The following is a 27,825-nucleotide window of genomic DNA, read 5'->3' as shown; positions in this document are numbered from 1 at the left end:
ACCCATTGGGATGTACCGGTGCCAGACAATATGCAACTATCTTGAGAGAATTGCAACCTGGTGAAATTGGTGTGACTTCTATGTGTATTGGTACTGGTATGGGTGCAGCATCTGTGTTGGTCAAGGAATAAGTATATATATTTGTGTATACTAGCTGACTACTGAATACTATTTATTGATATTAAAGAGCCGTACGTTTAATATTGATGAGTGCATTAGGCTCTGTCGATTGTAGAATTGTTTTTCATTGTATCCATGACAACGGAACGTACAAATTGGACCTCAACCGCTATTACTGTATGAGAAACACCACTTGTGACATAATGCTACTGATACCTGTACGTACGTAGCCTAACTATTATAGTTGAACGTGTGGTAGAAACATATTACCATAAGATGAACCTAATGCAAGTGACATGTGGCTGTTTCAACGTATATAACGGGAAAAAGTTGTATGGGTTTGCTCATATGCCGGATGTCGTAACTCTAGTTCATAAGCTTGCGTAAAGCTCATCCAAATATAAATAGCACAACGGTTAATCACATTCATATTTGAAAGATCGCTCCTTTATTTTATTTATATTGTTCCTATCAGTTTATTTTTGGTGTAAATTTCAAAAGCTTATAGACGCATTAGATCTCCAGGCTTTAATTTCTATAAATAGTTTTTGGAGTGAAGTGCGTGCATAACGCACGCATGTACCTTCTTGTGCTTCCTGTGTACCTAACTCCAACAAACCTTTCCTGCAGTGCAATGTACCGAAACCTACTCTCTACAAAATACGGCGCATTGAATTGCTATTATGAGGATCATGTCAAAAATTACATATAAGTTTATCTTTCTTTTAACGATCCTCCTCCTCCTTGATCAGTAAGTCAGTCAGTCAGCCAGCACCAGCCAGTCTCATGCCTTCTCAACAATACTCGGGCAACACCAACTCCGCCTTCCACCAATCTCAATCTCAATCTCTGCAATACCCGGGAAGGACAGTCAATACTGTCTTCAACCAAGAATTCATTGTGGACAACAGGTTCACCGTGGTACGGGAATTGGGTCATGGAGCTTACGGTATAGTGTGTTCTGCTACATACAATGGAAGTGATAACACTTCATTTGTAGCTATCAAAAAGATTACTAATATGTTTTCCAGAACCATACTTTGTAAACGAGCCCTTCGAGAATTAAAATTGTTACAATTCTTTAGAGGACACAAGAACATCACATGTCTTTACGATTTGGATATCGTACCGAACCCTGTAACGGGGGACTTTAACGACGTGTACTTATATGAAGAGTTGATGGAATGTGATATGCACCAAATCATTAGATCAGATCAACCACTAACCGATCAACATTTTCAACTGTTTATTTATCAAATCTTATGCGGACTTAAGTACATCCATCTGGCCGATGTGCTTCATCGAGATCTAAAACCGGGTAACCTTTTGGTGAATGCCGACTGCGACTTGAAGATTTGTGATTTTGGTTTGGCAAGAGGCTTTTCAGAGAACCCAGAACAGAACCAAGGGTTCCTTACTGAGTATGTTGCTACCAGATGGTATAGGGCCCCTGAGATCATGTTAAGTTTCACCAATTATACTAAGGCCATTGATATGTGGTCTGTTGGATGTATCTTAGCAGAGATGTTGGGCCGTAGACCTTTATTCCGGGGTAAAGATTATGTGGACCAATTAAATCAGATCCTTTTGATACTGGGGACTCCTCCAGAAGAAACACTAACTAAAATTGGGTCCACCAGAGCTCAAAATTATGTTAGATCGTTACCATTCATGCCTAAGGTTAAATTTGCCGAGTTGTTTCCTAATGCTAATCCATTGGCCATTGATATGTTGGATAAAATGCTTGCATTGGATCCATATGAAAGAATTACGGTCCAAGAGGCCTTGGATCATCCTTATTTGAGCATTTGGCATGAACCTGTCGACGAATTAGAATGTGCTGTGAAGTTTGACTTCAAATCATTTGAAGAGGTCAATAACATCGAAGAAATGAAGAAATTGATAGTAGAGGAAGTCAGATCGTTCAGGGAGTTTGTACGGAAACCGTTGGAGGAACAGCAACTTCAATTACAGCAACAAGTTCAGCAACAACAGCAACAACAGCAACAACAGCAACAACAACAACAACAACAACAACAACAACAACAACAACAACAACAACAGAAAGCTCAAAGTTCTGTGCTGCTGCAAGGACAGCAGGCTGCACCACCAATGCCTCCTAGAGATCAACAATATGAGCAATTCCTGTCAAGTGCAGAGCATGTTAACACTTCACGATTGGCATCCGACGGAACCAACCAATTTTATCAGCAAATGCCCCGGCCTCAAGAGTTGGCAGACTTCACGTTTGCCAATAATCCAGCGGATAGTCCGAATGGGTTAAGCAACTCTGCCAACGAGGACTTATTCAAATTAGAAGAAGAGCTTGGGTTTGGCTTGGATGGACTGTATCATAATAATATGTTCTTGCAATGAGTAGGACAAAATAATGAAAAAATGACAGTATAAGTATGACAAAGTGTAGTAGTTAGTGGCCTAAAAGAGTCTGGCTTCTTCAGTAAGAGTAAAGTGAAAGATATCTCCGTTCTTACACATGCAGTAGATCTTCTCGTCATCAACGTAACAGTTATCGACTTTGGCATCTCCTATAAGCAAGCTTAAGTCAAGAGAACAGATGGCATTTGTGATAGACGGAACAAACTTATCAAAGACAATTGGATGAATAATGGAATGACTTGACTTCTTTAATGTGCCCTGATGATCATTGACTGTGGTTGATGCTGTTCCTGTTGAAGCCTTTCTGTTTCTCATTTCAAATAGACTTCTGTAGAAACCATTAATTATTTCGTGATTGGTGTTACTGCTGGTATTATTGTTAGTGTTGGTGGTGATTGTAGCAGTCGCTTCCAATTTACTGGAGTCTGTTCCCGAATTGGTGTTGTTCAAGCTGCTGGACGATGCCAATGAAAGCAAGTTCAAGTCTTCTCCATTCGAGAACCTTCTTTGGTGTGTCTTGACAAGCCGTTTCAATCTTGCATCAAAGCCAGAAGGAACTTGTAGATGGTTCTGTAAGAATTGGTTGTTCGTAGTAGATGTAGGTGCTTTTACGGGGTTGGACGAACCACGATTGGTGGAATTCTGTTGATGTTGGTGATGCTGATGTTGATGCTGATGTTGATGCTGATTTTGGTTGTGATGATAGTGATGTTTAGGAAGCCTTTCAAACTTCTTCTTCAACTTGTGGATGGACTTATAGTCAAAATCCCAAAACTGTACTCGACCATCTTGTCCACAACTGATAAGACGATACGTATGAGGGATCAGCTTCGTTAGTTCCCAATAAGTCTTACTCACCGTATTGGTGTGTCCTTTAAGTCTAGTGACTATCTCAATGTCTTTAACCACTGGAGGACAATCCTGGAAACGATCATCATCAACGCCATTACTGTTAACAATATCTGCTGATCCCATGCTTCCTAACGTCCCGCTTCTGGACCTGGTCTTGGAAGTGTTCATAGAAGTTGGTAGGATAAAAGATGATGAAGCATTAATAGGTGAGGCTGTCATATGATTACTTTGATGGCCCCCACCACCACTACCAACACCACCTTCCTTACCAAATTGCTTCCCCAATAACAGGGCAACATTATAGTACGTCAACTTGAATACCTCTATTAAGTCTCCCTTCCCAACAACAGATACAAACCGATTATCTGGAGAGAACTCCACATGCAAGATTCCATCGTTCAGATAGTTGGAGATAATATCCGTTAAGAACTTGTCTGAGACCAAGTCAAAGAATCTTACAAACCCATCAGAAGAACCAATGGCCACTATTAACGGTTGTTGATGTGTTTGAGTAAAATTTTGGTGCACCATAGAAGTAGACTCACTGTTTCCCCCTCCAGTTACCTTATGATCAACCACTTGAGTGCATGACATGGTAGTAACAGGCTTTTGAGATATCTTGAAATGACCAACAACAAATTCATTGTCTGCTTTGCCTTTTGGTGTTGATGTTGATGTTGTTGCAGGTCCTGAAGCCGATTGAAATGGCGATAAGTTGAAGGGTTTGATGTAAGTAACAAATTGATCAACAATTGGCTTAGTCGACACCAGCATCGGATCTCCAGAGTGATGATGTTGATGAATGGTTCCTATGGGATTAATAATCATAACGTGGCCACACGCAGAGCCTATCCAAATATGATTAAACATGGGTTTAATGCAAGTAATGGCCAGTGATAGTTTTGTATCGTAAGAAAGATACTCCAATTTAACAATGTCTATAATCATTATTTCACCTGTTCTAAACCCTAGAATGACCCAACTACCGTTGGAAGAAACACTGGTAATTAGTTTCTTAAATTGAACTCTAAGAACATCTTCACCACTTCCACCTTGTAAAGAGTTGAGAAACATGATGTTTAAGATGTTAACATGAGTTGCAACCAAAAGTTTCCCCTGGATGGAGGCGGGAGCATCATGTACTTTCAATATCTTGTCGATCATAGACGGCAAGGGAGCAGAAGGTGCATTTAAAGGGTGGAAGTTGGTATTTTTATTGACAACAGCCAATGAGGTCCAGTCCATTCTTAAGAACTTGGAGAAATTAGTGGTCAATCTTTTTATATTGCCATTAGTTAAACTAGAAGTACTATTATCTTGAAAATCTCCAAAAACTGTACCACTACCATCACCCCCACCATTATCCTCAATGGTCATTATCACCGAAAGACACCCGGGGTTGAGTTCAACAAATTTGAAGGGATCAGTCACAAATGGATTGACATTAGCCCCTATTTGTATGTTACCTTCATCGAACCGAGATTTTTGTTTCAAAAGGTCGGTCAACTTGTACATCACATGTAAAGGGAGCGACACATAAGTCGTAGACTCCTTGAGTGCATTGGTGGCCCTAAGGGGTGGTCGTGATATGTTGAGATATTTTTTGGAGAGTTGAACCCTGTACTGATTATAAAAAACATTGGAGTTGAGTCTGGAGTATAGTTCATCGGGGATTTCTAACCAAGAGTTCTCTTCCAACAGGGTAGCTATCGGACAGATGGAATTTAAATATGTCTGCAAGCTAACAGACATAATGAATATGATGTGTCAGATTGTGTTGTGGGTACTGTGGTCTTTTCGTACTGGTCAAAGTCGTATGAACGCAACAGTTGACCACTATCAACAGTATACACTTTCTCGTTCAAATGTATATATCCAGTCGATTATGGATACTTAGAGGAGGAACAGCTAGAGATTGACATGAGTTTGGGTAAAGTATAAACATCCGACTGGGTAACGGTAAATGATTTCCTACTACGGTAAATCGTGTCGCGACACTGGTTCTCAAATTTATTATGAGTGCGAGTGATGATGATAATTCAAACGCAATTATATATTCTCCTTCTTCTTCTTCTTCATCGTCTACTTCATCATCATCTTCCAACATGTTCCTTCACTTTGATATGTTTTTGGATTAACGGAAGTCTCTCCGGCTATATTATACACATCTAGATTCCGAAATAACTTTTTTTGAATTAGGACTTTACTTCAATGGGAGATGGGCGCCAATATAATCATTTTGATGGGTGGTATATTATTGAATCTTTACTTAATGAAATAATATATCTAACGACTTAACCTGGTTAGGCAAGCACCCGTTCATAAGTTATTGTCATCCATCCTTTAGAGAGACTTGCTTAAAGTCCGTTCAGTCTACTACTGCTGTATTTGTACAGAACTAAATATTTAAGATTGGTTTATAATTAATCATCCTTACTATATTTTACAGCCATTTGACTATCTAGTATATTCAACCTACTTACTATAACCAAAATAAACAAAATATCACGTGTTATGATCACGTGTAAAGCACGTGATTGGAGGGTGTGCATATGAGTCGCGCTTGTGGAAAAAGTTGCGACGACAAAAGACGACAACGTGAAAAAATGAGACACCAAATAGTGTCCAATCAGTGGCAAACTTCCCATCGGCGCATTCAACCCTACACAAGGAGCGTCGGACACAACTGTTATTACAAGAAAAACCCCGATACATAATAAGGGGGTGTGTTTCTACAAGATACAGTGGATTCTATTTCGATTAGAGACTCTGTTTATCCGAAAATTCCAATTAGTTTGTCGTTAACCCCGTTTTTCCCCTGACCTTGTTTACTGACGGGAAAATTTTTCGACATTCTAGTGTTCGGAATTGAACGCGCGCGTGACTTCCGGGGTTAAATATATTATATTAACACCCTCTAATTAGGTACATGGCAGTTACAGCTACAAAGAATATCACTCAGAACAAGGGTAATGGGACGTCGAAAGCCTCTAAAGCAGCTTCCACTTCTTCTGCTTCGAGCACCGCAGGTGGTGGTGCTGCCGCTGCTGCTGCTGCGAGTGCTGCTGGTGCCAGATTTCGTCAACGTAAAATATCTACCAAACAACCTTTAACCATATATCGACAGAAGGACCTTCCTAGTGTGGATATTAATAGTGAGTTAGAACAAAGTCATGTGCATCATTTGTATAATGGTGCCAGTGGCGGTGTATCACTGTCTGGAACAGCAGTACAAAAGAGAGACTTACATGCAATGGAAACTGGGGTAGATAAGAATGAAGAAGATGAAGTACACTTACAACAGGTCATCAATGCTGCTCAGCAAGCATTGACCAATGAATCCAAGAAACAAGGAGAATCTTCAGAAGCCCAAGTTTATATTCCAACGCCTGATGCTTCAAAAGTATGGCCTGACGCTTACAAATATTATGGAGATGTGAAGTACTTAGAACCTGATTCTTATGTTAAATTCAGTGCAACGGTAGAGGATACGGTTGGAGTTGAATATAATATAGATGAAGTTGATGAGGAATTTTTGACGAAATTGAATAACGGAGTTAAGAACCAATGTTCGGAATTAGAATTTGAACTTGTCTGTGACAAGTTTGAGAAATTAATCGAAGAGAAGCAACCATTTCTTTCTATGGATCCATCCAATATTCTTAGCTTCAAGGAATTATCTGGTTATATCCTAGATGAATACAATAGCTCAGGTAAATTTACCTCGACCACCAATTATATTCTGACGATATCATTAAAAGACAGATTGTCTAAGGAATTACAGTATAAACCATTTGTCACTCAGTTTGATAAGCCGAATCCAGAAGGCACCAAGGAACCACGAACTGTGGCAAAACTATTGATCTTATTTGGTGAAAAGATATATAATCATTGGAAGGTTAGAAAGATAGAAAGACGAGGGAAATCAATTGTTCCATCTTTGAAATTTGAAGATCCCAATGCAACGGAAAAGGATAACGACAATGATCCTTATATTTGTTTCCGTAGAAGAGAATTCAGGCAAGCTCGTAAGACTCGACGTGCAGATACAATTGGTGGAGAGAGAATTCGTTTACTTCAAAAATCATTACATAGAGCAAGTGATTTGGTTATGTCTGTATGTAAAAGAGAAATCTTGAAATTACAGAGTTTGGAGTCGGAGAATGAAATTTTTAAGTTACGTTGTGAAGGTAAGTCATTGAAACGAACTGTGGGTGTTAAGGGCGATGACTATTTATACTATCCTCATAAACGGAAGAAAGAAATCAAGCCGAAGCCAAAGGAGGAAGAAACTATTTCAAAGGGATCTTCAAGTCACAATCAGGGACTGCAACAATCAAGGAAAGATCACAGTCATTCTCATACCCCCAATCTTGCCGCTACAGGTGTTAATGCTGCTAATAACAAAAGCATTCCTAATATTCAAGACCAGACTTCATCTACGCAACCATATGTTAAATTACCACCTTCTAAAATTCCTGATATGGATCTTGTTACTGTCTCGTTAGTATTAAAAGAAAAGAATGAAACTATAAAGAGAGCAGTGTTGGAAAAGTTACGGAAAAGGAGAGAAATGGACAAAGGTTATATTAATGCAACGGATGATCCTTATGAACCATATTTCAATATATCAACTAAAGAGGTTCAAGAATTAAGTCATATTCCATATTCCTCTGTTGCTGCATCGAGTTTCCATGAATTTATTACTTCCAATTATATTGACAACTCCATGAAGAGTTATTTGGATGAAGGGGAGAAGCCTTTACCGCTGATGAAGACGTTCAAGGGCTCAACGGGAGAATTGGCACCTTCCAAGCCATTTCCTCATTTACAAACGTTTATGGAGAGCGAGATGAGTACAAATAGTGAAGGATATGTTGCTCAATTACTCCATAATATTGAAACTAATAATTTCAGTGCTTATTCCAATGGATATGGCCAAACGATTCAAAATAGTTCGTATGGTGGCCAAATACAAGGTGAACTTTCAGAACCAATATTCAAATTGCGAAAGAGAATAGGACGTGGAGGCATGTATATTGATAGGCGGGGACTTTTCAAAGGAGATGTTGAAAGGTTTATGGACATGGATGTTGATTCTGAAGATAATTCAGTGACACCAACAGCATTTCCAGAATCGTATAAATGTAAGGAAGATTCATTGAAACGATTAGAATCTCGATGGAGATTTGATAATGATTTATCGGAGAATGAAGCTGGATTAGAGAGACCATTTAGTCTTGATCCCTCCAAGTTGAATTGTATCAGTGATGATACGCAATCCATAAGGTTTGGGTCTATGTTATTAGCCAAATCGTATGATCTTCTTCGAGAAGCTGTTCAACAGAAACAGCAAGTGTTTATGCAGCAACGGATGAGAGCTCTTCAGCACCAATCTGGTAGCAGCAATAGCAGCAATAGCAACAGCAATAATGCTTTATATTCCCAACAAATGAAGATCATGAAGCAAGGTGGGGCCTCAAATTCCAAGAGTCCAACAGCAACAGCAACAGCCAATCTGGTGGAGCAGAAGAAGTCATCTACTACTTCTGCTTGATAATACACCGTGTATACTACTAAAGACTAAAGCTAAAAGCATGTTTCCAAAAAGAAGAATTTGTATTATTATATTAATATATGCTTTCCCAAATCTATAAAACATTATTACCCTTTAACATATGAATAACTAAAACAAACCCTCGATTTCTCCATCGTCATTGACTTCAACATTCATGAACCCGGCGTGTGTTGGTAACCCGGGGATGGTCATGATCTCTGCGGCCAAGGCATACAAGTAGCCGGCACCAGCAGAGCATCTGACTTCCCGAATAGGAACAGTGAACCCTGTAGGAACTCCCTTTAAGGATGGATCATGAGAAAGAGAGTATTGGGTCTTTGCAATACAAATAGGCAACTTATCAAAGCCTTGTTTTGTGTAAGTTTCCACTTGTTGTCTAGCCAACGGAGATAACTCGATGTTAGCTGCACCATACATTTCTCTGGCGATGGTTGTAAGTTTTTCTTCGACAGATTTGTTGACATCGTACAAGAACTTGGGGGTTCTATCTTGTTCCGAGACCTTGGCGGCTTCGACCACGGCTTTAGCCAAGTCCACAGCTCCCGCTCCACCTTTAGCCCAATGGTTAGAGGGAACTGCAAAGTCCGCACCGGCGTTGAGGGCCTCTTGTTGGATCAAGGCCAATTCCGAGGGTGTATCGGTCTCGAATTGGTTCACAGCCACGACCACAGGAACGTTATACTGTTTAATGTTTGCAATTTGTTTAGCTAAGTTAGCACAACCTTTCTTTAAGTAGTCCAAATTCTCCGTAACGTATTCTTCCGGTAATGGTTGACCGGGCTTAACATCGGGAGCACCGCCATGTAATTTCAAAGCTCTGGATGTGGCCACAAGAACCACGGCATTGGGCTTAAATCCCGACGCTCTACATTTGATGTTAAAGAACCGTTCGCCACCCATGGTGAAGTCGAACCCGGCCTCGGTGACCACGAACCCCTTTTGTTGGTTGTTGATGGGATTGGAGGGCGAAGTCAACTTCAAAGCTAACTTATCAGCAATAATAGACGAGGCCCCAATGGAGATGTTTGCAAAGGGTCCAGCGTGAACGAAAACAGGTGTTCCTTCCACAGTTTGCATCAAGTTTGGTTTGAAGGCATCCTTCAAAAGAGCAGTGATAGCTCCAGCACATCCAATATCTTCAGCAGTGATTGGTACACCGGTTTCTCTTTGGGTACCGACGACTATTCTTCCAACTCTTTGTCTCAAGTCCTTCAATGAGCTTGACAATGCCAAGATGGCCATTATCTCCGAGGCAACGGTGATATCCATACCTGACTTTCTGGGAGGGAACTTGGAGGCTTCGTTCTTACCTTCACCAATGGTCATTTCCCGTACAAATCTGTCGTTACAATCCACAACTCTCTTGATGGTGATGGTGTCTGGGTCTATATCCAATTTGGCAAAGCTTTCGATTTCTGAGTCGTTCAAATCGTTAGGGTTGGTCTTGGGGATGCCCAAGGCTTGCAATCTTTTGAGCATTGAAGGGGTGAAGGTTCTGACTCCCTTTTTGGCAGGCACAAGTCTGTTATAGAACCCCTTGATGCTCTTGGAAGTGTATTCATGGAACATTCTAGTATCCACAGCAGCACATAATAAGTTTTGAGCTGCAGATATGGCATGGATATCACCAGTTAAATGCATATTGAATTCATCCATTGGAATCACTTGAGCATATCCACCTCCAGCTGCACCACCCTTAACTCCGAAGGTTGGTCCCATACTTGGTTGTCTGACATTGGCAATAGAATTATAACCCAAATGGGCTCCTAAAGCTTGGGTTAATCCCATAGTAGTGGTGGACTTACCTTCACCTAATGGTGTTGGAGTAATACCAGCCACCAAGATATAATTACCAATTTCTTGGGTTGAACCTTCAATTTGTTCATCTAATCTTTCAATAACGGCCTTTGGGTTGACCTTTGCCTTGAAATGGCCATACTGCTCCAATTCAGCCTCCAAGATCCCAAGTTCTTTAGCAATTCTGGTGATCTTTTTGGGTTTTTGTGCTCTGGAAATATCAATGTCAGAAGGCACAGGGTCCTTCAATTCCAAGGGTAATGGTTTGAATGCATGTTCATGGGCTTTCTTAGCTTGTAAGACAGCACTATCATAGACATTGGAACATAACATGGCCACGGTCATTGGACCAACTCCACCAGGGACTGGAGTAATAAACCCAGCCTTCTTGGCCACTTCTTCATAGTCAACGTCACCTACTAACTTCCTACCGGATTTAGCAGTGGAATCTTGCTTATAGTTGATCCCAACATCAATGACAATGGCTCCTGGTTTGATCCAATCAGCCTTGACGTATTCAGCCATACCAACAGCAGCAACCACAATGTCTGCTTCCAGAACAATCACTGGCAAGTCTTGGGTATGACGATGACATACGGTAACAGTACAATCTTCATTTCTTAACATAGCAGCTACTGGAGTACCCACAATGTCGGATCTACCAATAACCACAGCTCTCTTACCTCTAAGTGAGATTCCTGATTGTTTTATGAGCTCCATACATCCATTAGGAGTACAAGGCTTGAACATTGGGTTCCCTCCTCTCTTGGATAGTTCTCCAACGTTGTATCTGTCAAAACCATCGACATCCTTTTCCGTTGCAACCGAATTAGTGACCAATGTTTCGTTGATATGTTTAGGTAAGGGCAATTGAATCAATAACCCGTTAACTTTAGGGTCTTTGTTCAAACGGTCAATCTCTTCCAATAACGTTTCTTCATTGATGTCGGCTTCAAACTTCAATAAGTTGGATACAATGTTGGAAGACTCAGCTGCCTTGAGTTTAGCTCGGACATAAGCAGATGAATCAGGTCTATTACCGACTTGGATGATAGTCAATGATGGCTTGAATCTCAACTGTTCGCTATTAAAGTGCTTCTTGTTATAGTCAACAACCTTCTCAGCAATATCGGTTCTTATAGCCTTAGCCAATTTGGTACCGGAAATAACAACGGCATCGGCCCTACGGATAGAGCTGTGCAATGCTCGGTAAGTAATGCTACTTCTGAACAAACGCCGCGATGCTAACATGCTTTCAACTGTTACAATTTGTAGTAGTAGTAGTGATGATAATAGTATTAGTATGAAAGAAACCCTTTCTTAAACTGTTAAGTTTATATTTGTATGAAAAATTTTTTGTGCATTCCTTTTTACCCGTATACAGGAGATCATCGGCTGATGGATAAACTTTTTCCCGTTCTTTTTATACATAGTTAACGATTTTTGTATGTGAAAGAGAAAAAGAAAAAAGAAAGCAAAAAAATCTGAATGAGTCATCGTGTTTTATGGCCACTTGTTAATGCTAAGTCTTAAGTTAACGTTGGTATGATAAGTTAATATCGCGGTTGAAGTCTGGGGTAATTGAAGTAGCCGTATCATTGGAACATATCGGTGATAAAAATATGCCGATGATAAGTCGAGGGCCGAGTCATAAAGATGTTAACTTCTTTGTATTGACCCGAGTCAGATTCCCGAGTCGATGAATGGTTATCAAACCTTCCTTGTTCATGCATTCGTAAATACTTACATACATACGTAAGTATGCACATGCATAATACACTCACGTCTTCAACCCACCAAGATTCTGTCGTAATTCATTAAGCATTACTTGAGCTCTAACCATAATATCATCCTTGCTATCAGCAACTTCGGCATACTCCCGAGGTTGACTCCGTCTACTAGTAAGACGTCGTTTAAGAGAATTGACAGTTTCGTATTCGTTAAATTGCACATCATTATTATCTTCATTCTCTTCCGATGGTGCGGCTGAATAAAATGATAATGCTTTTGATCTTCGTTGACTATTGATCTTATCTCTTGAGGACAGCGTCGACGACGACGTACTTGCTTTCAATTTCTCAAGTAGTAAATCTATAGCAGCATGGGAAGTGTCTCCTTCATTGCCCAGACTATCCAGATCCGAGTCATCTTCGTTGTCATTGTCATTCTCATCGGTTTCGTCTTCGTCTTCGACCTCAGCTTTCTGTGTTTCTGTAACTTTGATATGGGAATCTGATCCTGAGCTTGACATGGTGGCAGCGTTGGTGGCGGTTGTAGTAGTATCAGTAGTGTTGCTCTCTTGTGAAGTAGTTCTTTCATTCTGTTCATGGTTGATCGTTTTGGCTTCGACATCAAGTCGTTGAGATTCCTGTTTCTTCTTTATACTATTTCTCTTCTTTTTCTTCCTTTTATTGGCTTCTCTTTCCTCTAGCATTCGTTTCCGCTGCTCATACAATCGTTTTTCTTCTTCCTTTTGAACATTTTCAATATGAGCCTTCTTGAACTCGCCAATAAAAGTAATAAACTTACCAAAGAATGAATCACGACTTTGGTTATCTTTTGGATTCTCTCCAAAGTATTCCATTAGGTCTTCAAATTCACTCAGAATCCGTTTCCATCTCGAACTTAATAACGAGCATCGACTTTCAGCTTTATTTAAAGGCTCAATTATCGCTTCGAGGATCTTATCATCTGGGTGAAACTCTTTGGAGTTACTAAGATTACCTTTAGCAATGCTACTTTGGACATTGTTGATTTGGGTCTCAAACTCTCGAACGCTCTGTTCTAAATGTTCAATCAGAATATTCAGAATCATATGCAATGGTTGTAGTTCATCTACAAACATACCGTATTCTGGAAACTCATTTCTAACAAACTTTTCAATGTAGTTCAAAAAATGCATTGAATTGGTTCCATCCTTCATGAACTTAAGTCTTTGCAAAGTATCTAGTTTGAACCCCTTAGCTTGCTTTGAAGTATCATTCATGAAATTACCCACATTCCTAATGATCCCAAGAACATTTCGAAGACTTTGAGAACCTCGTAATGCCTTACATACTTCTTCAATTGCTTCTAGTCTGTTCATTAATTCTCTGTAATCCTTTTGGTATGTTTGAGATAATAAGAGTGCTCTAGAACGAGATTTCCAATAGTGTCTTAAATTAAAACATAAGCCAACAAATATTTCTTCTGCTCTCTCCAACTCATTAGGATCACGTTCGGGTTTCTTTCCCGATCTGAAATCAGTTGAATAGGGCTTGAAATTACGTATCATGCTGTCGTTAATATTTGACAATGAATCCTTATTGAAGAACTCTAATACCCCAATATTGGAAATCACCTCTTCATCACAACTAAGGACTTTGCTTATAAGTTCTTCGGCAGAAATGTATGCAAACATATGAAGATTAATACCAAATTGTTGAGCCATTTCTCGGGATAAAAAGCTGATCTTTGTAGGCTTATTAGCACTAATGTGGGCTTGTTTCTTCTTCTCTGTGGTTTGCTTCACAGCAAATTGCTTCTCTATTTCTCCTAGTACTCCCTTCTCTGCCAATTTATCTACTAAATTATAATCTGTGATCTCATCCCAGAATGTATTAGATGTATTTTCAAGTTTATCCCAGTGAATTTGTTTTAATTTGATCTTTGGTCGTAATCTTTCGTCAACAAACATTTCGTCTCTTTCCAAAGTTGTCGCCTGCGATAACTTCAACTCCTCATGGGACCTTGGTGGGTGGGTAATAGCAATATCTGTTGATGACTTGTTTAACTTAGGAACTGAGTGGATTGATGTCAAATCGGAAACACTGTTGCTCTTATTTAAGAATGCAGGTGGAGGTGGAGGAGGTGGAGGAGGAATAGAATTTAGTGAAACTGTTGACTGTGAAATCTCCTTCAATTGGTTTGGGAATGGAGGTGGAGGTGGAGGTGGAGGTGGAGGTGGGAAAGCTCCTTCTGTTATAAATGAAGGCATTGGGGGGGGTGGAGGTACCGAGACAGTAGGAGGTGCTGCTGATGTTGTTTTAGAAGACATAAACGAAGGCAAGGGTGGAGGAGGAGGTGCTGTTGGTGCTGGTGCTTCTGATACTGAAGAAGGCTGTAATATCAATGGTCCAGTAGCCATGAATGAAGGAAATGGGGGTGGAGGAGGTGGAGGAGGTGGAACTGCAGTTATTGCTTTTGAAACAGGTGCTTCTTTCCGGATGTTTCCCAATGTTTTAGATTCCAAAATATTATCTAAAACATCAAGGGCTTTGGATCTAGATGTAGTATTCACTGGGGACTCATTCTCAAAGTCAAATTCATCCAAAGTATCATCATTGGTATCTGATAACGAATTGATATTAGTATTAGCATGAGGAGAATTGGCAGTAAGGTCAATGACCACTTTACTAGTCCTTCCATGGGAAAGAACTGACTCTAATTCATTCACAAAAATAGTATTCAGCTTGATTGACTTGTCTGAAGACAAGGAAGATGGGATTAGGTGACTTCCAGAGTCGTTCATACTGCCAGAGTTTAATCTTTGTAGCAACTTCTTCTTTTCTCCCTCCAAGTGTTTCACTTGATATTGAAGTAGTCCAATATGTCTTTGTTGAGATTCAATTTTGAGAGTAAGAGCTTGAACTTCTTTACTTAAAGACTCGGTAGGTTTGTTAGTTTTATGTTGGTGTTGAATTTCATCTTCAAGATCAACTATTCTCCTTTCTAATTTGGAAGCTTCTTGAACTGCTCTATTTGCAGTTTCTTCGGTGGCTAGTCTATCAAGAAGTCGTTGAATAGAGCTATTGACCACAGTCGCTGGAGAAACATTCAACGTAGTTGAATGAGCCATTATATGCTGAACAATTGAATCTGTTAACCATAATAACTTTGATATTTGGTGGGTGTTTCTATTAGTATCCTTTAAAAGCACCAATTTTTGTAAAATACTCTTTAATAAATCTTGTTCTTCATCAAGCTTATATAATCGTTGCAAATCTTCAAAGAGATCCACCAATTGCAAATCATTTTCTTCATCTTCACCACCAAGTCCCAGAATTGTGGTTGTGTTGCAAATATCATTATAATCTTCTTCTGCAAACAGTTCGTATTTCTCGATTTCATTATTAATATTAACATCATCTAAGGATCTAAATTTTTGGAATATCTCTAGCAAGCCAGACTCACTAAATTGTCTTCGAATAGTAATCCTATCATCTATTGAAGGTAACCCCAATACAATGGAATTTATTAAAAAAAGTGAAGATAAAGTGTACCTTCTAAAGCTTTCAAACATCCCACCACTACCATGTAGTAAATGTTGGTCAAAGTTTTGTTCCAAAGCTTTAAACCACGGTTGAAATGGTACTGTATGGTTATACATGAATTGTATGGTTGTCATTGCTTCCAAGATATAATTAATGCAACTTCCATTCTTTAAATATGCAAAAAAAATTAAGATCTCTGTAACCACTGTACTTGTTGATAACCAAGGAGATGTTAAGGAGAAGCAAATGGCTTTAATAAAGTGACCAATATTCCCCAATTTTTGATCATCATCTGTTGAATTATTCAAGATTGATTTGATGCATTCAACTATAATAAATTCCTTTTCAAACTCTTCATTTGATTTAATGGTCTTCTTATTAATACGCAGAAGTATAACACATAAAGCTGAATCTCCTTGAGCTTTAGCAAACCTTTCTGTCCAAGAAGCGTTATACTTCTCCCCTAATCTTCTTTCCAACTTCTTATACCCCTTTAGATTTAACTTGTTGGAGATTATTCGAGCCACGTACCACTCTGGATCGCCTTCTTTGAATTTCTTAATGTTAGCAAAAGTATTGTTACTGGTGCTGCTGTTATTGTTAGGTTTTGGACTACCATCAGCTGAATTAACATTCTCTCTTGAACTTTTTCGGACGCTTACACTTCCGAAGATGGGGCCTTCCTTTCTAGTACCTTCCTTTCTTAGTTTCAGCACTTCCATTGAAGCTGTACTTAATGCTCCTTGTAAGTCAAACCCTGCATTGGTTTCATTTTCTCGTAGTAAAAGCTCCCATTTCCTCGTGGTGGATTGCTCTCGGAGATTACGTATGGCCGTGTCACTGAATACTCTTTTGGTAAGCATTTCCTCAAATAAGCTGTCGACTATTTCTGGACTGGGCATTATAACGTGGCTTGCTTGTAGAGCAAACGTGCTGAACGATTGAAGCGGACTGTTATTTGAAACGGAACTTAAAGTCCGTGGTGGTGGTGGTTTCAAGTCAGTTAACAGACTATTTCTCAGAGTATCACCAAGTGGTAAGGAACTCACACTGTGAGACCTTGGATCATCCAGGAGGTGCACCCCAACACCAACACCGCCCCCTACAAATTGAAGAGAATCTGTTGATAATCCAAACCCTGCTAGTTTCAAGCCCTTCTGTACTTCCTTTGTTCTTGGATCCAAGGAGCTGTATTGGTTGTTATCAGCCGTGCCACCACCACCTTTCGCAGCGATTGTATTATACCCAATGGAATGAAAGGAGGAGGCCAATAAAGACGAGGACGCAGATGTCAGCAGCTGAATGACTTCGGAAGATGGCTCGGGATGGCTCTTGCCTTGTTTTTTACTGGGTATGATCCTCATGCTTAGCATGTGTTTTTTGAAGGTATCTCGCGTCTTGCTGTGTTGGGGAGGAATCGGAGCCGAATCCGGAGCCGATGGTTGTGGATGTACAGAGTCATAGTCATCCATGTTGAATGTGATACGTCACCCTGATGATAGTAATGACCACGATGATTAAGAACAACAAGGATCAGCTCAAGCCATAGTAACGTCATTACTGGGTTTTGAAAACAATGTAAAGGTTTATTGATGGTTGATCTGGTTTTCTGTATGCAGGAACTTGGCATCGCGAAAAACATAAATTTATATGCAGTCGCGTATGATTAAAAAAGCGTATACCATTAGTTAACTTTCGTACATAGTAATGGTGTTTAACCTTATAGTTTAGTATAGTATAGTATAGTTATACTGTATGATAGCAAGTGTATAGATATATTGTATATCATACGTATATAATTAGCGTTGCACTACCACGACTTCTCCTACTACTACTGCTACTACTTACAAAATTGGGTGTATCTCATGTCCAAGTTAAATGGTAGGAGACCAAAAGGTTCCGTACGTAACAATACTAATCAGCCCCTGATAAGAAGTTTCTTTGTCGCAGCCAAAAGAACGATAGAAGCATCGTCTCTGCCATCTTCGGAAGTTTATCTGTCCCCCCCACGTTCGGTAGAAGAGAAGTGTTTCTTGACGCGTCAATCGTCGTTACTTGTGAATGGTGATGATGAAGGAGCCTTTGATGAAGTATCGGATACTTCGTTTGATACCTCGGTCGAGGTGGTTAATGTTGGTAATCCCATGGTTTTAAAGTCGTTAACAAGTTATGGAACAGGCGATGGAACAGCTGCCAAAGCTAACGTTACTACTGCTAATGGTACTGCGTCCAACAAGAAACGACCACCTACACTTTCATTATTGCAACTGTTAAACTCTCAACCTCGGAAGGTTCCAAGATTGCGTCGTGCCAGATCGGAGTTGGATTCTGGTGAGGCCTTGACGGCTGCAACCGCAGCCACCGCATTTGATACTTCTTCCACCCGAAACTTGAGTGAAGAACAAAAGAAAGTCATTCTAACTGTTCTACAAGGTAATAATGTGTTTTATACTGGGAGTGCTGGTACAGGTAAATCGGTTGTCTTGCATGAATTGGTGACTAGATTGCGTCATCGACATTCCAATGATGCTATTGGTGTCACAGCATCCACTGGACTTGCAGCCATGTCTGTTGGAGGTATGACTCTCCACAAATACTTAGGTATTGGGTTGGGGCATGGAAGTGCACAAGATCTTTTCACTAGAATCAAGCGGGATGGAATCCTCTTGAGTCGTTGGAGAAGAACAAAAGTGTTGATCATTGATGAAATATCAATGATAGACGGTAGACTTTTTACCAAATTGGAGCAAGTTGCCCGGTTAGTATTGGCAAATAATAAACCCTTTGGGGGAATCCAAATTGTATGTTGTGGGGATTTCTTCCAGTTACCTCCAGTAAGTAAGGGCAATGATGTGCATCAATATTGTTTCCAAAGTGAAGTATGGAACACAGTTATTAAAGTGGTCATTGATTTGAAATGTGTATTCCGTCAAAAGGGTGATGATGAGTTGATTACTATGTTGAATGCCGTTAGAACTGGCCATATTACCAAAGAGATTGAATTGAAATTTAAAGCTTTACAAAGAGATGTGCCTTATGATGACGGCATTGAACCAGTACAGTTGTTCCCTACTAGAAACGAAGTGAAACGAGCCAATGAAATGAGATTGGCCCAATTAAGCAATGGCATGAGGTCATTCATAGCTGATGATGAATGTAATAATCAACAGGATAGTTTACTTTTGGAAAGTCTTATGTGTGAAAAGGAGTTACTCCTTAAGGAAGGTGCTCAAGTGATGTTTATCCAGAATCAAACCCTGACTATTGTTAATGGTACTCAAGGCACGGTGCTTTGCTTTATGAGTGAAGAAGTTTATACCAAATGCGTACAAGTTTATTTTATGCACGATAAAGACCAGCAAGTGGAGAACGAATGGCTACTTATAGCTTCAAGAATGGGTACTTCCAAAGACTGGACAGAACAGGAAAGGAAAGTAGTGGATAGCATTCCATCAGATAGAAAACGGGAATTTGAAAACTTAATTTACCATGCTGTTCTTTCGGTTGCTAAACCAATTCCCATTATAAAATATAAACATGATGGATATTGGAATTATGTTTCTGCTCCTAAGTCCGAGTTTACGGTTATGACCAATGGGAAGAAGATCGCCACAAGACATCAAATCCCATTAATATTACTGTGGGCCATGTCTATTCATAAGGCTCAAGGTCAAACTTTAGAAAGAGTTCGCATTGATCTTAGAAGAGCCTTTGAAGTTGGCCAGGTATACGTTGCATTGTCAAGAGCTACCAATCAGAAGCATCTACAGGTGATTAATTTTGAGTCTAGAAAGATAACAGTATCACCAGCTGTTAAAGAGTTTTATCAACGATTATAGGGTATGCATATTTAAAACATCACGTGACTGAAATAATTTGCAGCTATTTTCAGTCACGTGATATATATTCTCATATACATCACGTGACTTTTAAAATCTATAAACTGTAAAACTTTTACGTACTAAACTTATAAGCCTCTCTTTATCATTTTCAGTAAGCCCTTACTATGTCTGATCTTGGGTACAATGGTTTCCCTGTGTTTCTCAACTACTTCAGTGGGATCCCAGACACAAGTCTCATAACCAATGACTCGTTGTCGATTCAGTTCAAGGCTCTACTTAAGAAGGACCCCACCACAAAAGAGAAGGCCCTTGGAGAATTGATTAAACTTCAACAAGTTAATGATGATAATGCAGATGCGTTGATCACATGTTGGATCCAGATGTATCCGAAGTTGGCTATAGACAATTCCAAGAATGTTCGGGTGTTGAGTCATCAAGTGACGAGTCATATTGTATCAGTATTGGGTGGTGGCAAATCTTTGGCCAAGTACTTTAAAAGTTTTATACCCATTTGGTTGATGGGTACCTATGAAAGCGATAAGGTGGTTTCTACCACGTCGTACAAGGAGTTATTGGTATGTTTTGCCAATGATAAGGAGAAGTTAGACACCAAGGTGTGGATGATCTTTGAGGAGCCCATCCTTCAATTCATAGAGTCAGTTATTATGATTGATACTTGGTCCACGTTATCGGACGATAGGTATGTGACAAAGGACGATTCCATAATGAAATATGAACGGGTTTTAGGCAGTGTAGTGCTTATGCTTAACAAGATGATCTTACTCAATCAGATATCTAATATGGACAAGGTTGACCATATTTTAAAGTCAAATCAGTTATGGCAGTGGTTAGCGTGTTATCTGAACAACGGGTATTTGTTCAAGACCATTCTTATATTGATAAAGTCGGTTTTCAACGGAGGGATGCTCGTCAATAAAGATATCCATAAGGTTGTCAGCAAAAGTTTCTTCAAAGAAGTGAAGTTGAAGTCTTCAAAATCAAATAATCCAGTGGTTTATAAATCCTTTATCCTCCAGTTCTGGTCAACCCTTGATACGTTGACAAAATTTAAAGATCCCAGATGTAAAAAGAGTTTTTGGCAATTGGGAGGTTCAAAAAGTTTCAATAGACTCGTGGATTATTTGAAACTTGGTCCATGTTCTCTGGATCCAGTGTATTACATTATCTTGAGTAACTTCTTTGAGTCTTTATACGATCAAACTCCAACTAATGAAGATAATGAAGATGTTGTGCTTAATTTCAGTAGTAAGGAAGATGGAGAATCGATTCTATTGAAGATTTTGGTTAAACAATTTACAAATCTGCCTTTGATAACGTATAAAATCAAATGTCTTGAATGCATCTTAAGAGTTTGGACCTTATTTGCTAATGAATTGGACCCAATGGATTCCAATGACCTTCTAAAAAGAATATTCTCCATTGTACTCGAAGACAAAGTCAATGCCAATATTCTTGAGGTCTTGGTTAGCAGTATGAAGCAAGCAGATAACGTGGATGATATATTGAAGAATTATACCGAACCCATTTGCCGTGCCATTAGTGAAAATGATTTTCAAATGGAACGGTTGACTATTAACTTCATTCAACTATTAGCTCTCCTCGATACACCTGAGGTTCTTCAACAATTGTTGGATCTGATATCCACCAGCGTTGAAGAAAACGAATCATTAGTGGAACCTACACTTCTATTCCAAGTTATGATGTTCATCTTGGACCATAATAAGTTTGATATTACGACTTTGATTGCATTGGCCCCTATGTATATCGAACAGTCTTTCATTGACATTCCATTGAAGTTCTTGAAAAAATTGGTCAGTTCAAGCTATCATTATGAAGACATTGAACAACTTGTTGATGATTATTTTATTAAAATCCAAGCAGTCGATCCCAATCAGCTTGTATCCCTTTTGGAGATTAAAGACTTGCCCGTGTCAATAGACTCTGAAGTTGGGAAATGGCTTTTAGGAATCTCCACAAATCCAAAATACTCACAAGTCCTATTAAAATACCTTCATCTACCAGGTATAGTCAATAACATCTTGAGCAATTCCAAAGATGACGATATCTATTTGCTGCTTATAGGAAAGTCGGATGTGGCTGTATCCAATGAGATCCTTCAAGTGTGTTGGAGAAATGGTGATAACCTTGGCGTTCAAGATTATATTCGATCATTGGATCCAGAGCTATACACAGTATCCTTTAGAGACTTCATATTAAATACCAAATCAACAACAGACCAAGACCATTTGAAATCACTACTGAAGCTCTGTAATGATTCCTTGTTAGGTTTGCTTCAAGATTATGTTAAAGATAATATTGAACACTTGGACGTGGATTCATTATTGATTTCCAATCCTCTTCAACACAATGTTGCCTTAGTTCGGGCCAGTGATGGTGATAAGTCCAAACCAATAATCAATGGGAATATCTTGAAACTTGGACATTTCATCAACAATGTGGACCATCTTAAAACTTCCCAGTTCACTATCTTGTGTGGTATAATTAGTGAGTACATTCTGGATTATAACCTGTTGAACAATTTGGTTGAAGTCAATGAAGATCTGATACTGTTAAGAACAAATTTACAGAGCAAGTTCCAATCTGGAACAAGCCTTGATCTTGGTGTTGTATTTGGTGAAGACGGAAGCAACTCTAATTCCAATCCATGTGCTATGCTTGTTGAATATGTCAATTACAAAGACATTTCCATGTTCAATTTTTACTGTGCTCGATTATTGAAGCAATTGCTTGATAATTCCACTGCATTTGAAGTGACAACGAACTTGACAAAATTATCACCACTTTTAATCGCTGCTTTTCTCAAAAGTGATATGATGGAGCACTTCAATAAGTCCCAACAGAACTACGACCGGTTGAAGAACTATGTCTTTGCTGAGATCTTGGGTGTTAAATCAAATGATATCATGAATTCAGGCATTAAGTGGTTGACATTAAGTTTGAACTTCCTCGATGAAATTGAAACTATACCCTCTCAACGGTTGAACATGGTTTTAAGTCAACTTGGAAAGTGGTTGGAGAGTGAAAAAGCATATGATCCAGAATTCTTGACTGTCAGAGTATTGCTTTCCATATTCTTTGGAGGAATAATGAATCACCAGCCAGAAAACGAAAAAGTTTATGAATTGGCTAATACTTTAGTTGTGGATAACTTGGAAACAATCACAACTACTCCTCAAAGTGTTTCGTTGCGCTATTTCACCTTCAAGTTGATGAAGGTCATCATTAAAAATCAAGGTGGTGATTATAATGAATTATTATTGGACATTTTGATAAACAAAGATATCCAATTGTATGATGAGAATATCAATAATCAAGTAGTGGTCAATTGTTATGGGGCATTACAACGAGTGATCGAAGCTCAAAAGCCTTCGTTCAAAATCATTGGCGCTAACTTAGACAGCTTCTATTCTCTTGTTACCCAAAGACATATCGCTTCCTTACAAAGAATTGGGGTGTATTTATTACATGATTTCATCATCAATGAACAACAGGAATTTGTTATTGAGTATCAATTGCAAAAATCCACTTTGAATAATAATGACGATACTCCCATTGAAGCCAAATTACCCCAGCAATTGCTTGATTGCATCACCACCACCAACTATGATACCATCACTTATGGAAAGTATTTGTGGAGTTGGTTGTTGATCTTGGATCACTTCAAAGACATCACTTATTCCATTAGAAATTCATACATTCTTCAAGTGGAGAAGGAGCTCCATAACTTATTGGACTTCATAGTGTACCATGTTGATTTGACCAAACCTGGCTTATTGGAACTTGAACACTATGATATACTCAACGATGATTTAGAACTGGATCCTCAAGTTCTTTTATTCCATTTGTTTTATCTTTGTCTCAAGTACTTGGGGTCTCTGACTCAATCGTGGTTGAATGGCATTCGAGACCGTCAATTAAAGAATCGGATTGAAAGATTTACCATGAAGAATATATCACCAATCTTGATCAATGAAATCTTTGAAGACATCACCAAATCAAAGAACAAGCTATCCAATGATTTGATGACATTGAAGATTAACCAAGTGACCAATGAAATCAAATCCACTTATGTTATAGATGAACAAACCATGGAAATGATCATCAAGATTCCTGAATTATATCCTTTAGCCAATGTGACGGTAGATGGTCCCTTACGGTTGGGAGTGAACGAAAACCAATGGAAGGCATGGCTTCTTGCTTCGCAAAGAATCATTTCTTTGACCAATGGTTCTGTTTTGGAAGCAATTGAAACCTTCAACAAGAACGTTAGTTATCATTTCTCCGGATTTGAAGAATGTGCAATTTGCTATTCTATTTTACATCAAGACCATTCATTACCTTCCAAAACATGTTCTACTTGTGGGAACAAGTTCCATGCTGCTTGTCTTTATAAATGGTTCAAATCTTCTGGAGGATCAACATGTCCCTTGTGTCGTACGGCATTCAACTTCAGAACAAGAACATGATTCAATCATTCAATTCATTTCTTTCTTCCGAATTCTTCAGGTAGTCTTGTACCGTGAACTCCTCCTCCTCCCATGGCCCAAGGTGCAGCAGTCATTGAGATGTTTGACTTGGTGGTATACACACCGGAGCCGTTGTTTCTGATCTGAGGCAATCGTCCACCACCATCATCAGTCTGTACTTGCTTGTCTTCAGTTGGTTCATTGACAGGTAAAGGCTGTAAAGTGTCGAAGTTGACCCAAGAATAGATCTGGCCAAACCAAAAGTGCTGAACCACAGGGAACTTGTTAAACACTTCAACCTCATACATCTTTAGCAACCCCTTAAGAACCTTAGACCATTGGTACACGGACGTATGGATGTCATATAGGATTGGCGAATGCTCTTTGAATGGACCCAGTTTGATCTTGAACACAAAGGCTATACCATTCACATACAAATTGGTAAGCTTATAAGTGTGTATGACTTGAGCAGTCAAGACATTCTGCACCAGAGGAACAACTGACAGCGAGTCGGATGTCTTTTGAAACTGGGCTGCTCCGATAATATAAATCAAGTGGAAATGATCATCCAATCCCCACACTCCATGAGAACCAGCAGGTTCCAAGTTATATTCCACTATTAGTTTTCGAGCTACATCATAGTACTTCCCAAAGATATATAGAAGCTCCTCACCATCCAATTGGTCCATGAGTGGACCCATGAACGCAAGAAACGAAAGCTCATGGCCAGTACCAAAGTCAAGCCTAATGGACGACCCAAAGGAGTTATTCAAATAGTAAATCATTTCATCGACATTATTGCTGCTGCTGATAATTGATTCATTATCTCGGAAATACATGTCCTTGCCGATCTTGAGATGCCATTCTTTGCATGCCAAATTCCCAAATCGACGGGGTCCTTCGATTGGTGGGGTCTCGTCAATGTACTGGTTGTATCTGTTAAGTACTGTCACCACTAAATGAAACGTCTGATTGGTTGAAACGGTGTACAAGTCAGGCTCGAACCCGAATCCTTCTTCTTTAAGATCATTGTCCGTTCCATTGGCCCGGCCTCTCTGTGCCTGGCTCTGTCCTTGAACTTTCTTGGATCGTGTAACTATAGAAAGATCAAGTCCCCTATAAGGAACACTCTTACCTTCTACTTTGGTAAGAAGGGTGTCGATAGCTTGATGTAGTTTCTGGTACGCTACAGATTTCCGGAACGAACCCAAATCTTGTCCGTCAAAGATCTTCTTAACGGGAATCATGATTAACGAAGAAGAAGAAGAAGAAGAAGAACATTCTGTGTATTCATAGCTACTTACAACACACGACGTTATAGTTTTTCTTGATAGTATATGGTAGCGCTTGTTTACGTAATATAATTGCTGTTATTATGTAAGTATTCTCTAACATGCTGTATTGCGTCATGATTATTACGTAATCCGTCACTGAATCAGATCTTCTTCATCACTCCAAGATAATAAGCTTTCGGTTAGAGAAACTGTTTTCCCGGCTTTTATCGGAAATGGCTGTTCCTGTTCCGTAGACCCAATTGTATCTGCTTCCGATGAGATGAGGTTTATCACAGAAGTGGAAGTAGTAGTAGCTGAGGTATTAGCAGTGGTACTAGTAGTACCAGTAGTAGAAGTAGAAGTAGTAGTACCAGTAGAAGTAGTAGAAGTAGTAGTACCAGTAGAAGTAGTAGAAGTAGTAGTACCAGTAGAAGTAGTAGAAGTAGTACCAGTGGATTTGGGACTGGACACGAAAAATGGGTTATCTTCTTCTTCATTTGAATAACCCACTGTTGCGGGTTTGGTTGGAAAATAATTAAGCTTACTAAAAAAAGTATCAACCGATTTCTGGCCGGGAAGAAAGGCATTCTTCTTCTGCTTCTTTCGAGGTGATCGAGTAGGAGATACATAATTCGTGAACACTGGTTGTAGTTGTTTTTTCTTATTTGGAGAATATTGTAGTTCACTTTTTGAATGAGTTAGCTTTGGGATCGTTGATAATGGTTGAATGTGATCAAAATGATCCTTCTTTGTAGGTGAAAATTGCTTGAAATGATCAAGAGTTGTAGATTGTTTATTTGGAGACTTTTGTCGATCATATTTCATCACTATTTCCTTATTGAATCGTTGTACAATCACTCTTGGAAGCCAAACGTAGTCACCTCTTTTAGGAGACTTCAGTGGAGACTTCAACGGAGATTTTGGCGACTTCTTTAATGGTGAAGAAGGAGGTAATGATGGAGACCTGTTTCTTTTTCTTATATCAAAATGATCTCTTAGTCTATCTTCTTCATATTTCACCATTAGATTTGGTATTAACCCAATCAATTTATCTCTGGTTATGGAGATATACTGAATTGCTGAAGATAATTGAATTAACTTAATAATCAAATATTTGATGGGGAAGTCACCTAATTTGGAGCCAAATTGGAACTGTCTTTCGTCTTCAATCTTAGCATTACTAAGACAATTTGTAGCAAACTCCATTGGGGTTTCAAGAACCAATGGTTTCAAATAAAATAGTGGAAAATTAGACGATAATTGAATGGATTTGGGAATAAATCGCATCCCAAATATCTTTTTAGCATTATTTTCAACGTAATTCAATAGATTTTGGGAGAACTCAAGAATCAAAGATTCTCGTACTTCACTATCTTTAATACTTTCATGTTCAATGAAACATTCAATAAACTTGTGTGTCCACTCCAGATTAGAACTGACAAGAGCAGCAGATCGCTTTGAGCCTAAAGACCGAACCCCTTCAGAATAATCACCTCCTCTTAAAGATGCTAAGAATATAAAGGAGTTTCTGGTCCATACCTTATTATCATTAATATCAAATACAGTGACATTATATTGATCACTATTATCTTCCCTGGTCATGTTACGGAGTACTTTCGTGGCACCAAAGGCAAAGCAATCACTATCATTGGTGATAACATAGTCAACTACTCCATGCATTTGGTAATAAGCACATTGAGCTTCGGCTTCGGCAGGACAAAACAAATATTGAATACCCAAGTTCTTCAATTGTGCAATAGTCTTGTCTATAAGGGGGTACCCCGTCTCCCCTAAGGAAGCTTCATCACCTTCATGGCTCATATACATACTCCTCAACTGATCATAGTTACTATTATTGCCATGATCATGACGTAGTTTATACGGTTTATATATGCCATCAAACACAACAACGTATGTAATCCCTAAGGCCGACAATGCCAATAGTTTGGCGGTGAAGTTGCCAATGGTGATCTTATCTTGAAGTTCAGACGACGTTCCAGAGCCTTTGGTTGATCCCAAAAGAAGAATGTTGCCATCCACTGCTACGGTTGGAGGTGAAGGATGGTTACGATAATGGTCAACCACAAACTGGGAGAGGCTGACTCGACCTAATTGGGCGTCGGAGTCAATGACTATGTCCCAGAGGTCAATGATCCCCATAACTCATTGCGGGTGAAGGGATGACTGAAGATGAGCTCAAAGGAT

General features: G+C 39.2%; 8 protein-coding genes across 8 annotated transcripts; 3 read left to right on the top strand and 5 right to left on the bottom strand.

Annotated features, from left to right (window-relative positions):
- Nucleotides 1-906: 906 nt before the first annotated feature.
- On the top strand, nucleotides 907-2,496 carry MKC1 (mitogen-activated serine/threonine-protein kinase; the record flags this gene model as incomplete). The annotated part of the gene is made up of 1 exon (XM_043193695.1): nucleotides 907-2,496. The coding sequence occupies one exon, from the start codon at nucleotides 907-909 to the stop codon at nucleotides 2,494-2,496; it is 1,590 nt and encodes a 529-aa protein (XP_043047231.1).
- A 60-nt stretch (nucleotides 2,497-2,556) lies between these two features.
- Nucleotides 2,557-5,121, bottom strand: KQ657_002949 (uncharacterized protein; the record flags this gene model as incomplete). The annotated part of the gene is made up of 1 exon (XM_043193694.1): nucleotides 2,557-5,121. One exon carries the CDS (start codon nucleotides 5,119-5,121, stop codon nucleotides 2,557-2,559), a length of 2,565 nt encoding a protein of 854 aa, XP_043047230.1.
- Nucleotides 5,122-6,298: 1,177 nt separating this feature from the next.
- On the top strand, nucleotides 6,299-8,926 carry EPL1 (Epl1p; the record flags this gene model as incomplete). The annotated part of the gene is made up of 1 exon (XM_043193693.1): nucleotides 6,299-8,926. One exon carries the CDS (start codon nucleotides 6,299-6,301, stop codon nucleotides 8,924-8,926), a length of 2,628 nt encoding a protein of 875 aa, XP_043047229.1.
- Nucleotides 8,927-9,055: 129 nt separating this feature from the next.
- On the bottom strand, nucleotides 9,056-11,995 carry MIS12 (Mis12p; the record flags this gene model as incomplete). Its single annotated transcript, XM_043193692.1, has 1 exon — nucleotides 9,056-11,995. One exon carries the CDS (start codon nucleotides 11,993-11,995, stop codon nucleotides 9,056-9,058), a length of 2,940 nt encoding a protein of 979 aa, XP_043047228.1.
- Nucleotides 11,996-12,524: 529 nt separating this feature from the next.
- BNR1 (Bnr1p) lies at nucleotides 12,525-17,458 on the bottom strand (the record flags this gene model as incomplete). The annotated part of the gene is made up of 2 exons (XM_043193691.1): nucleotides 12,525-17,361; nucleotides 17,451-17,458. The coding sequence occupies 2 exons, from the start codon at nucleotides 17,456-17,458 to the stop codon at nucleotides 12,525-12,527; spliced, it is 4,845 nt and encodes a 1,614-aa protein (XP_043047227.1).
- Nucleotides 17,459-20,002: 2,544 nt separating this feature from the next.
- KQ657_002945 (uncharacterized protein) lies at nucleotides 20,003-24,346 on the top strand (the record flags this gene model as incomplete). Its single annotated transcript, XM_043193690.1, has 1 exon — nucleotides 20,003-24,346. The coding sequence occupies one exon, from the start codon at nucleotides 20,003-20,005 to the stop codon at nucleotides 24,344-24,346; it is 4,344 nt and encodes a 1,447-aa protein (XP_043047226.1).
- Nucleotides 24,347-24,360: 14 nt separating this feature from the next.
- Nucleotides 24,361-25,593, bottom strand: RRD1 (peptidylprolyl isomerase; the record flags this gene model as incomplete). Its single annotated transcript, XM_043193689.1, has 1 exon — nucleotides 24,361-25,593. The coding sequence occupies one exon, from the start codon at nucleotides 25,591-25,593 to the stop codon at nucleotides 24,361-24,363; it is 1,233 nt and encodes a 410-aa protein (XP_043047225.1).
- Nucleotides 25,594-25,773: 180 nt separating this feature from the next.
- Nucleotides 25,774-27,780, bottom strand: KQ657_002943 (crossover junction endodeoxyribonuclease; the record flags this gene model as incomplete). The annotated part of the gene is made up of 1 exon (XM_043193688.1): nucleotides 25,774-27,780. The coding sequence occupies one exon, from the start codon at nucleotides 27,778-27,780 to the stop codon at nucleotides 25,774-25,776; it is 2,007 nt and encodes a 668-aa protein (XP_043047224.1).
- Nucleotides 27,781-27,825: the final 45 nt, after the last annotated feature.

The sequence above is a fragment of the Scheffersomyces spartinae genome, assembly GCF_019049425.1.
Source record: "Scheffersomyces spartinae strain ARV_011 chromosome Unknown scaffold_25, whole genome shotgun sequence".
NCBI classification, from domain to species: Eukaryota; Fungi; Ascomycota; class Pichiomycetes; order Serinales; family Debaryomycetaceae; genus Lizanozyma; species Lizanozyma spartinae.
This window is presented reverse-complemented; position numbering and strand designations above follow the sequence as displayed.